The following is a 10977-nucleotide window of genomic DNA, read 5'->3' as shown; positions in this document are numbered from 1 at the left end:
CTAAAAAAACTACTTTTAAAAAAATACTAGGAAAACCAAACGAGTAAGAAATTTTTATCATGTTACAGCAATCAAGCAACTAATTAACTTGTTCGCTGTAAAAATTTGAAAGGTGGTCACGTGCATGTTGCAAGTAGTTTCTATCACAGTACTGTCCTTTTTTCTTTTTATTGATTTAGGCAATCAAAATAAAATGGAATCTTAATCATAATCCCACCTCTTTAATTACCTGTACATTTTAAAAATAGTTTTTGATATCATATAAAAGCCTCTTAAAGCACGATCAAGAGTTAAAATTTACTGTCAGTTATTTTTTTATAATTAAATTAAAAATTAGCACAGGAAATTTATGATTTCATGTAAGTTAAAAATTATCACATTTTTTTATTTTTTATTTTTTTAAAAAAATGCACAAACGTGGTTGAAGAATAAAAAGCTCCTATGTAGCATGGAGAGAGACGCATCAAATGAAATATATAAGATGTTGAAGAATAATTATGCAGACCCAGAATTATGGAAGTAATTTGTGCTGATTGCTTTAGAAGTAATATATATCTATGGGGAGTTCAGGCTTACTGTTACTTCTCATGCCATGATTTCTCCTTCTGATAATGTTCTTGTTGCTTTCTCTGGCGGCCCTTCCTCCAGGTTTTCTTTTTCCCTTTCCCTGTAAATTAATACATGGGTGTGTTTTTGTTTTATTAAATTGTGCGTTCATATTTTTATTTGGTTTTTTCTGAAGAGAATATTTTTGTTGGGTTCTTAAAGAATTTTAAAGGGTTTGTACCTGTGTCCAACCTATTGTAGCCTAATTGGTGGCAGTTTATCTACGTGTTTGTCGGCGTTTCATGTTAAAAAAACATCGTTTTTAATGTTTTTTTGAGTTTAAACCGTCGTTTTCACTACGCAGACACACATGATTGAAGTTTTTATCATGTTACAGCACTCTAGCTACTAACTTGTTCGCTGTAAAAATTTGAAAGGTTTCTATCACAGTACTGTCCTTCTTTCTTCTTTTTATTGATTTAGGCAATCAAAATAAAATGGAATCTTAAATCATAATCCCACCTCTGTACATTTTGCACTAGTAAGGCTGCCCGATTGTCTTCTCTCTTTTGAAACATCATTGCCAAAGCTATTATTGCAAGTACTATAATTTAGCAATTATATTTTTACGACTTCATTAAAAAAAAAAAATGTAATTCCTTATAATATTGTCATTATAATTTATTTATTGATTAAAAAACTTTTATATTGAATATTATAATTTTCCATTAAATAAAAAAAACCTTAGCCAGCCCAAATCCTCCATCTTTTCTTGTTGCAGCCTCCAAAAAAACATGCATCTTATTTGGATTTTTAGGGAGAATGGCAAGAAAAGTTTTCCTTGCATGATCTACTTCATTCATTTAGACGACTAATTAATAAATTAAATAAAATAAAAGAAGAAGAAGCTAGACAATATCTTATTTGGATTTTTAATAAATTGTATGGCATTAAATAAAATACTTTCGAGTACTGTCAACGTGATAAGTGGAACTTGGGTCTTTTTATGTTCTCTTTTTATAAGGAAAAAACCTCTTTGTGGTTTCTGTTTTGTTCGATTTTCTAAAATATTTGTTTGATGTTTGTGGGTGTTTCCTGGATGAGACTCCTCCCGGCACTGCAAGGAGAAAATCAAAATTAAGGAGGCGGTTTGTTGACTCAGTATCATCAAGGCCAAGTCCCTGTGGTTTGAGGTCTAGCAATTAGGAGCTAACTAAGTTGGCATGCACTGCAGCAATGACCAGAAGTCAATGGATCGTTGTGTGTTGCCAGTTAGGTGGGGGTAGAAAATCAAAAATAATAATGTAAAATTAAAAACACAAGAAAAAAAAATTGAAAGAAAAATATATTTTTTATTAAGTGTTTTTCTTTAAACTCTTTCTTAGTTATTCACTTTCTTTTTTTGTTTATTTATAATGTTGAATTACAAGCGACATAAAATCCTAGACAATCAAACTAACGTAAAGAAATCTTAATTTGAACATGAATTGTATTCTGCTGACTGAACAAGTCAATTGTTTTTAAACCAATTAACCGAATCGATCGACTGATTTAATTTATTCTAACCAATCGACTACTTTTCAACTAGTAAATTGATTTTTTTTATTTTTCAAAATTAAAATCTCGTTTAGTTTCAATGCTAGCTATCTAATATCTTCAGTTATCAAGAATGTGGGGTTCAAGTTTTTAATATAAGAATGTTTTCGCCTTCGTTTTATTACACAAAAAAAACTAATTGACAGTAACAGTCAAGAGGAAAACTGGATTGGATATTTACGTGTTTTGTCCACACGCCCACCGTGAACTGCCCTGAGAAATTAGAAAAGGTTAGGTTGTTTGATTGTTGAGATCAGAGAGAATATTGTGTACAGCATGCAAGAGAACCGGTGACTTGAGAGAAAAGAAGATGATACGTTGTTTAATATTTTTTTATGAGTAATTTAATTATTTTATTGAATTTAAAAAATTTTGTTGATCAAGATATAAAATGTGATTTTTATAGTTATAAAAAATAAAAACATAATCAAAAAGAAAAAACGAGAGTGTCCTAGGAAAAACATAAGCAATTATGATCTATAATATTTAACAAAACAATTTTTTTTCTATTATTATTATTCTATAATTTAATAAATGGCACACATAAATCAAGAAAGTGTTCAATATTATTAATTAAAATAATTGAATAAATACGATTTAATGAATCACACTTGAATTGCATGTTTTAAATATGTGGTGAAAGAGATGCGTGCTTGATCTGCAAATGACATTGTAAAATGTAAGGACAATAGAATATCGTCCATACAAATTATTTTGTGAAAGAAAATTGGTTGGGGATGCCTGCCTTTTTCCTATAATGTAGATTCTCTTTGTAGTTTTTCTATCATAAGAATCCAAGGTAAATGGATCGTGGAATTTTTTATTTTTTTTTCATTATAAGCTTTTAATACTGAATAATATTCAATATTGTTATTATCATGCACATGCAAGGAGTTATATAATTAATTGTTGTATTTTAGAGGTAGATTATATTTTTCAAACCAGCTTCACACATAAAAACTAATTAAATTTAACTATCTGATTTTTTTCTAAAAAAAAAAGAGGTGTGTTTGGAAGTGTGGTAATAGTTACTTTTCAAAGTGTTTTTCATTTCAAAACACATCAAAATAATGTTTTTTTTATTTTTTTAAAATTATTTTTGACATAGCACATCAAAATGATCTGAAAATATAAAAAAAATATTAATTTGAAATAAAAAAATAAAATAAAAATAATTTTATTTAAAAACGCTTTCGAAACGCAATGCCAAACACGTTTTCAAGAGTACATCATTACATAGAATAACAAAATTTTTCCTAGAATGGCTTACCACCATCATCCTACATCATGAATAATCTAATTGAAAAATTGAAAAGATGAATTTAATCTCTACATGCATGTGAAAGATAACTTAACAATAACATTTACTAATAAAATCATGGACCACTGCGTTTAGTGATAAAAAAATGTTTATTTTATTTCCTGATTTATTAAGTTCAAAGTTTAGAATTAACATTCAATAAAATTAATTTATTCTCTTAAATGTACTAGCTTAGATGTGGACAATTTTTCATAAAATAATTTTAAAAAATATTAATTTCAATTAACATGCATACTAAATATAAACTTCAAGAAAGCTTAACAATAAATTTACTAGTAAAATCATGAAGCCCCGTGGACTAGTGCGTGTAGTGATTAAATTAAAATGTTTATAGTATTTCTTGATTAATTAAGTTTAATTTTTAGAGTTAATATCTAAGAAAAATTATTTTCTTTAATATACTAGTTTAGATGTGGGGAATTTGTCATAAGATAATTTTTTAAAAATTAATTTCAGTTAACATACAAATTAAATATGAACTTCAAGAAAGCTTGTAAGAGATGAAAATTCTATAAATACATACATCATTGGGAAGAAATAAAATTTTTAAAAAAATTTCTTAGCTTCGTTATATTTATGAATATGGTCTCAACATTGAAAAGATAGCTTAATAATAACAGTTGATAGTAAATTAATCACGAAAATATAAAATTGATGGCAAATAATTGTGGAGGATAGACCATTTGGTTTGACACACCCTTGGAATGGTTGGAGCTAGCCGTAGGAGCTGGAGTCCGACCAGCTAACACTTCTGTCATCTATTGGAAAGAGCAAGATAATTCAGGGGACCTCAAAAATTACTTTCACGTCATAATTAGGAACAAATTGTAATAAATTAAGCTAAAAATCAATATATTTAGATGAGATTAAAAAAAAAAAAAACAAAATCAGTTTTAGGCTCATAAATGCAAAATAAGCAGCAGCATGAGTTGATCGTTTACCTTTGTAACCAAATCAAGTGTTATTAAACTTGATAAACTGGATAATTCTTTAGATGAAAGTTACTTGATATGATATGGTTAATCTAGTTTTCTTTTTTAAAAAAAATTAAACATTATTTTATTTTATTTGTTTTTTAAAATTTTAAAACAACACCATTTTTTTAAAAAATTATTAACCAAAATTAATCATTTCAATCCAATATCCAGATCTTGTAGGGAATCATGATATAGGCTGGATTTAATAAATTTGAGGAAAACTCATCGAAGGCTTAGCATTTTCAATGCCAATAAAATTCAAAGATAAGATCTCCAAATCCTCGAGGCAATACTGGATCGGACAAGGATATGGGTTGGGATTCAGCGACAAGATCGATTTTTTTTTTTTTTTCTCTCACATTATGGGATCTTTTGCTCATAAAATGTAGATCACAGTTTGGACCTTTAGCTGGGTTCTGAGTGATAATCTGGGCTAGGTTGATTCTACTGTATATGACCCTTCCTTTGCGTTGTAAGGGACATGAGCCCCATCAGCTAAGCAGTGTCAGCCCATTAGAACTTTACAAGTAGTTCATTTGCTGAGTTGAGGACTTTTGTTTAAGATATAGCCAACCTTTCTTCAGCTAGCAAGTTGGTCTACCAAATATTTCACCCCAAGCCCAACTCCAGTTGCTCGAGTTAGGGTTCGTGGTCTTGATTTAGACTTGTCTATGTTTATGCAATGAGAAGAAAAGAAAAAAGAAAAAATAAAATAGAGCAAGATTCAGCAAATGTTGGGGTGTTTTCTGTAACATAATACATTTTTTCATTTCTAGTTTTCTTTTCTCTTTTTAGTTTTCAACGAGAAATTAGAAAATGTATTCATTTGTTGAAAACAAAAACGAATTTGTTTAACAAATAAAAAAAATAAAAACCACTATAATAATCATCTTAATATCTTATATCTATAATAATTTAATTATTCATTCAAATTAACATTATCATGACAAATTTATATTATCAACTTAAAAAATCTTTATATTTGACATATAATAAAAATAAATAAATTTATGACACTAACCAAATATAAAAATATAAAAAAATGATTTTAACTTTTTACATTGCTAAAAAGTATTTGTATATGAAAGAAAAAAATGTATTATTATTGTCTTTTTTTATTTCTAAAAAAAGTAAAAAACTTGTAAAATAAAACTATGAAGAACTTCTAAAATATATTTTTCAAACTCGTACAAACTGAAGAAACTACTTTTCAATTTTTATGAACAGAGAAATATTGTATTTGAACATAAAACTTTAATTTTTCTTTTTATTAACTCAAAATTATTATAATATTACTTTGTATCTGAATTTGAGATTAATTGCTTGAAATCATATATACCACTAGCGATGGAATTTATGAAAACTTTGAGAAATAGAGACAAGGAATGGAATTGATCATATCTTGGTCAATTCTTGCTTTGATTTGTAGACATCAATCTTGGGTGTAAATGGAACTAAGTCATGGCTAGTGTGGGCACAAGGCTAAGAGCTTGTTGGGGGGGAATTTTCCTTTCTGAAAAATAGTACATGAAGCTCAGCTCTTTTGAGTGATGTGCCACGTGCATAGCCACACTCTTGGCCCCACAAGTGATTTGGACACGTGGCATCAACCCTTTGGTTTGTGATGCACTGTTGTGATCCAGTGCTTCACATGAAACCCCATCAGCCTATTCCCACTTCTTTGGGGGTGGCCGGGGGGACCTTCACCTAACTAATTCTTCCTCTTAGCTAATTAAATCATCAAATTAAGCAATAAGATAGACCATTAATTGTCTCCATTTCTCTCTCTACACATGATTGATTGCATGATTCATTCTCTTTTCTTTATTTTTAAGAGAAATGATTTCATTCATGTATGGAAACAATGGCGCCATGCACGTTTTAAGGACATATGTTATTTAAGATATATATTAATGTTTTAAAAATGAAAAAAAAGGGGACTTGATGTGTTCAGATTTTGGAACTTTGTACGTGAGAGGTTTAGGAATGGATGGAAGTCGTTAGGAAGAAGGGCAATCAATATTCTTCTTCTTCTTCTTCTTCTTATTATTATTATTACAAGGCAGATGCTAATTAGAACAGTCACGCGATTGAACATTATGAAGCCCTTCTAGTTCTCTTGTTAAGAATTTAATTTCATATTTTTGAAAACATATTCTCTTATCACTCTTTCATTCTTAATTTATTTTTCACTGATTTGCAGGAATGCTTAAGCCGACTATTGTTTTTTTTTTGCCTTTTATGTTGGCATGATTCCTTGCGTACATGGGATCATGCCAAAAACTTTTAGACAAAGGCAGCATCAATCGATCCCCCTTCTCCTGTAGTTTAGCTAGTAACCAATACGTACAAATATGTCACACCATCAAACTCATATTGCCAATGTCTCTTGTATAGAAACAGCCACCAATTCGATTAATTGGGCTGACATATCTCAAGATATTGGAACAAGTTCTTCTATTCCCCAATGAAAAAGAAGAATTATCAAACTATATATAGATGATAAATTTCTGTGTACGAAAAGTAAAGGAAGCCAACTCATGAACTTAGTTATTAGAGAACACAGCATTACAAATCTACAATAGAAAACCTTAACATGAGGTTTCAAGCTTGTTTTAGTACATACCAAACGAAGGAACGACCTGAACCTTGTTCCAATTATTATTCCTACACACTGGGAAATTAAAAAAAAAAAAAAGCACACCGAATTTCGAAAACAAACAATGTCCTAGCTAGGGAAAATAAACTGGCAAAGCACACTCTATGATAAGTACGACTGCATGAGGAAAGGTCTAGCTAGAGAAACATAATAGAGAGCTTACATATCTCTAACATGGAAAATGTTAGGGTTCTTAATGACAATATCGTACATGTAGACAGAGTTGAACTTGGAGAAGTCCCTAGGAAGAGAGATCAGGTCAATGGAAGATTGCTTGTGGAATTGGAAGAGGTCAGGGTCACCTCCATAGTACCTCTCCCATCCTAACTCGTTCAAGATCTGTTCAAGGGAAGAGTATGAGGATACCACTTGGCCTGATGGCAAGTGCACCAATACCTTTCTCCTTGAACCACTTCCATTCCCTCCATTAGATTCCGCTGCAGGGTTCTCCACCAGGCGAATTACACCATTGTTTTTGAAAAACCAAACTCCTGACATTTTCTTTGAAAAATTAGTCTTTTGATGAAGTGCTTGGTTGTGTTAGGGTTTTAGCTAAGAAGAGAGTAGTAGCTTGAGGGTTGGTGAGTGAAGGAGGGAAGAGGAGGGGGGGTATTTATAATTTGTGTCGTGGGCAAGAAAAAACAAGAGGAAAATACTCTAGGAGTGGGGTTTAAAGTAGGGTTTATGATCGGGCATGTTTGGCTTTGGAGGTATAGAATCTAGATATAGTAGGTCCTTATGGCATTAAATATATTAGGGTACAAGGATGCTCCTAGGGTGTCATTTCGGACATGTGCCATCCGCGGGGTTGGCTTTGGGGAATCCATATAGGTTGTGGAAGCTATAGTTTGCTTTAGAATAGAGAATCTCTTGGGACACTATACTAGTTTTCATGAGGACTACTTTGTAAAAATTATACAGTTCTTTCCAAAGTCAATCAACAAAAGATGTTGCACCCATTTACATCACGAGATGTCCACGTGAAGAGAGTGTGTGAGGTTGGGAGATATTGAGGTAAAATTTCTGCGTTGGTGGGTTAAGTGGCTTTTGGGAGCTTTCTTTTTTGGTGATTACTACTCATCATTGGAGAAAGATGGAAAGTTTTCAGAGCTTTTGTCGTCAATTCCCCATTTGTCATTAGTTCTGGTATTCCTAGAAACAAACTGGGTGGCTATAGCCAGCCAGCCAGGGGCTATCAGCCACAAGATCAGAAATTAAAAGAAATTGAATTCAATTCTATAAAATTCATGGACATTCATACTGTAGAACTTGATTGGCTAGCTTGAATTTCTTGAGTGGTCAACGTCAAAATTAATGTTTAGCCAAGTTCCTTGTACTTTAATTATCCATACAGTTTATCAAGAACTAATTAATGAGTCTCTTAATAGCAAAAAATAGTTTTATATATATATATGGTCCCTTAATTGGTGCATGTTGATCATATATATCCCTAATATAATTTTTTTTTTCCAAAAAGCTTATCTTTCTTAATTAGATCTTCCCATCATATGTAGTTCTCTTTTCTTGTCACTATTTTTTAAAATATAAATAAAAAGGAATATAAAATCGATAAAAGAAAATTGGGTTATAATTGGATTTAAATATATAGTTTTTTCCCCCCAAATTAATAGGTAAACTTGACCAACCTGACCCTTCATATTACTCCTAACATTATAATTACTTATAATTACTTAGAATAGTTTAAATCTCTTAAACAGATGTGGAATTGTTTTTTTTTTTTTGAAAAAACAAATGATTTAATTAAATTAAGACTTGATGCTCTTAGAAAATATATTCATGTTGTATTATATATTGGATACATTTTTGCTTTAGGATCGAGTGGTAGTGTTGAATAAGCTTGATTGTATCGAAAATAGGCTATCTACAGTACTATATATATTACTTCTAACATTATAATTACTTAGAATAGTTTAAATCTCTTAAACAGATGTGGAATTGTTTTTTTTTTAAAAAAACAAATGATTTAATTAAATTAAGACTTGATGCTCTTAAAAAATATATTCATGTTGTATTATTGGATACATTTTTGCTTTAGGATCGAGCGAGTGGTAGTGTTGAATAAGCTTGATTGTATCGAAAATAGGCTATCTACAGTACTATATATATTACTTTTTGAAGCATGGATAGAGATTTAATTAATTATGTTGGCATGATGGTAAAACCCATATCCAAATAGGCAGAACTTCATGCAATCATCAATAAAATTAGACTATTATCAAAAAAAAAAAAAAAAAAATTCCATATCCAAATCACACATACAATTGGTCATGTTGATGTGGCCGGGTTCGCACATAGATTTGTCATGACAAACACAAAAGTTTCTGATGACAAGCTATTGATAATCGCCAGTACTTTTATTCTACTCGATCGTTACCTTCATATTTTGGTCATTGACATGATTGGACTATATATTGAAAAGACGATTCCTAGGATAATGTTCCGGTATCTAAATGCTTTTAGCTAGGTTTATTTAATGATTTTGTTTGTCGATTGTTGCATATAACTAGTTCTGTCATAGAGTTTTCTCCAGCGTTTTTGCAATATCATAGTCAATTCATCGACCCTAAAGTGATACGTCCTCGAAAGGACCACCATACACATTATAGATACATAGCTAGGCTTTCTATAACATTAGCATAATGCATGCTATTTTTTATCTCTGCTCACAAAAACTTGCATGCTACAATGTATACATTTGCTATGTTGCCCACATGAGGATCACATGGGCTCAAATGGTCCATGAATGTGACTTCTTACCCCCAGAGTCTTGTCAAAATCTCATCCTTGAAAATGTTGGGTATTTATCGATGGTCTTGTCAGAAATGTCTGTCGGAATGGATACATTTGTAATGGTAAGCACATTCACTTCTTATCTTGTTTCCATTCAAGTTACCCTTTTGATCAAGGATGTGTTTTATAAATGTTAGATTTACATATATGTGCATGTTTATCAGTTTATTCTGGAATATTTATTTCATATGAATTAATTATTATATATGTCCCAAGGCAATACAGCAATATATCTCAAGAGCTATTCAATAAGATTTTAAAATAATTTTATATTATTCTATCAATCATTTCACATTCATCACAAATTTGCCCATGTTATATAGTCTAAGATCTTAGAGCAAGATGACAAAAGATGAAAAAACAAAATTATGCTAGCATGGATCAATTTTTTTAGATAAGTATTGAGAGTATATTGAAAAGACTATAAAGTTACTATAAAGCAAAATATAAGAACATGACAAAAAAAAAGATAAAAAAACAAACATAGGAAAAAAAAACTGATTTGATACAACAAAAAAATAAAAAATTACCTAAGATTTTTTATATTATTACACCACAATTTGATGACATTAGGAAATCTTAAGAGATTATTTCCTGTATAAATGAAGTTTAAATCCAAAACATGTATGCAACTAAATAGCAACCTAATAAAAAATAATATATGAAGAAACAATTAAATAAGTTTATAATTTTCTTTTTAAAAACAATTTTGTTCAACAACTAATTAAATTCTACTAGTAGTATTAATCTCCAAGCTAATCTTTAAAATTTATCTAAGCATTGATCAATTAATAGAGTATTAATTATATATTCTCATCCATGATCAGTCACGACCTGTTAAAACAAGGAAAAAAGAGAATGGACAAACAACGCAGTCCTAGATTATGTTTTGGAAGACTTCGTGGGATAGTACGTGGTCCTGAACTCCCTCAAACCTTTTGATTCCAGTTCCCCATTGTGAAGTTACTGAGAATTCGTGCATGCCTTTAACAATCCAAACCCTCAAGAAGAAGGTCATCCTTTGCTGCTCTTGTTCCTCTTTAGGCATACCACAAAACCCTAAACGA

General features: G+C 30.4%; 1 protein-coding gene across 1 annotated transcript; it reads right to left on the bottom strand.

Annotated features, from left to right (window-relative positions):
* Positions 1-7223: 7223 nt before the first annotated feature.
* LOC18107540 (flowering-promoting factor 1-like protein 2) lies at positions 7224-7705 on the bottom strand. Its single transcript, XM_006371740.3, has one exon. The coding sequence runs from the start codon at positions 7595-7597 to the stop codon at positions 7259-7261; it is 339 nt and encodes a 112-aa protein (XP_006371802.1). The 5' UTR covers positions 7598-7705; the 3' UTR covers positions 7224-7258.
* Between the last annotated feature and the right edge of the window lie 3272 nt (positions 7706-10977).

This window comes from Populus trichocarpa, chromosome 18 (assembly GCF_000002775.5).
Source record: "Populus trichocarpa isolate Nisqually-1 chromosome 18, P.trichocarpa_v4.1, whole genome shotgun sequence".
NCBI classification, from domain to species: domain Eukaryota; kingdom Viridiplantae; phylum Streptophyta; class Magnoliopsida; order Malpighiales; family Salicaceae; genus Populus; species Populus trichocarpa.
Note: the sequence above shows the minus strand (reverse complement) of the source record. Positions and strands in the feature narration are given on the sequence as shown.

Excerpts from the sequence above, each read along its gene's own strand:
- LOC18107540 (XM_006371740.3), bottom strand. The coding sequence starts at position 7,597 with ATGTCAGGAGTTTGGTTTTTCAAAAACAATGGTGTAATTCGCCTGGTG.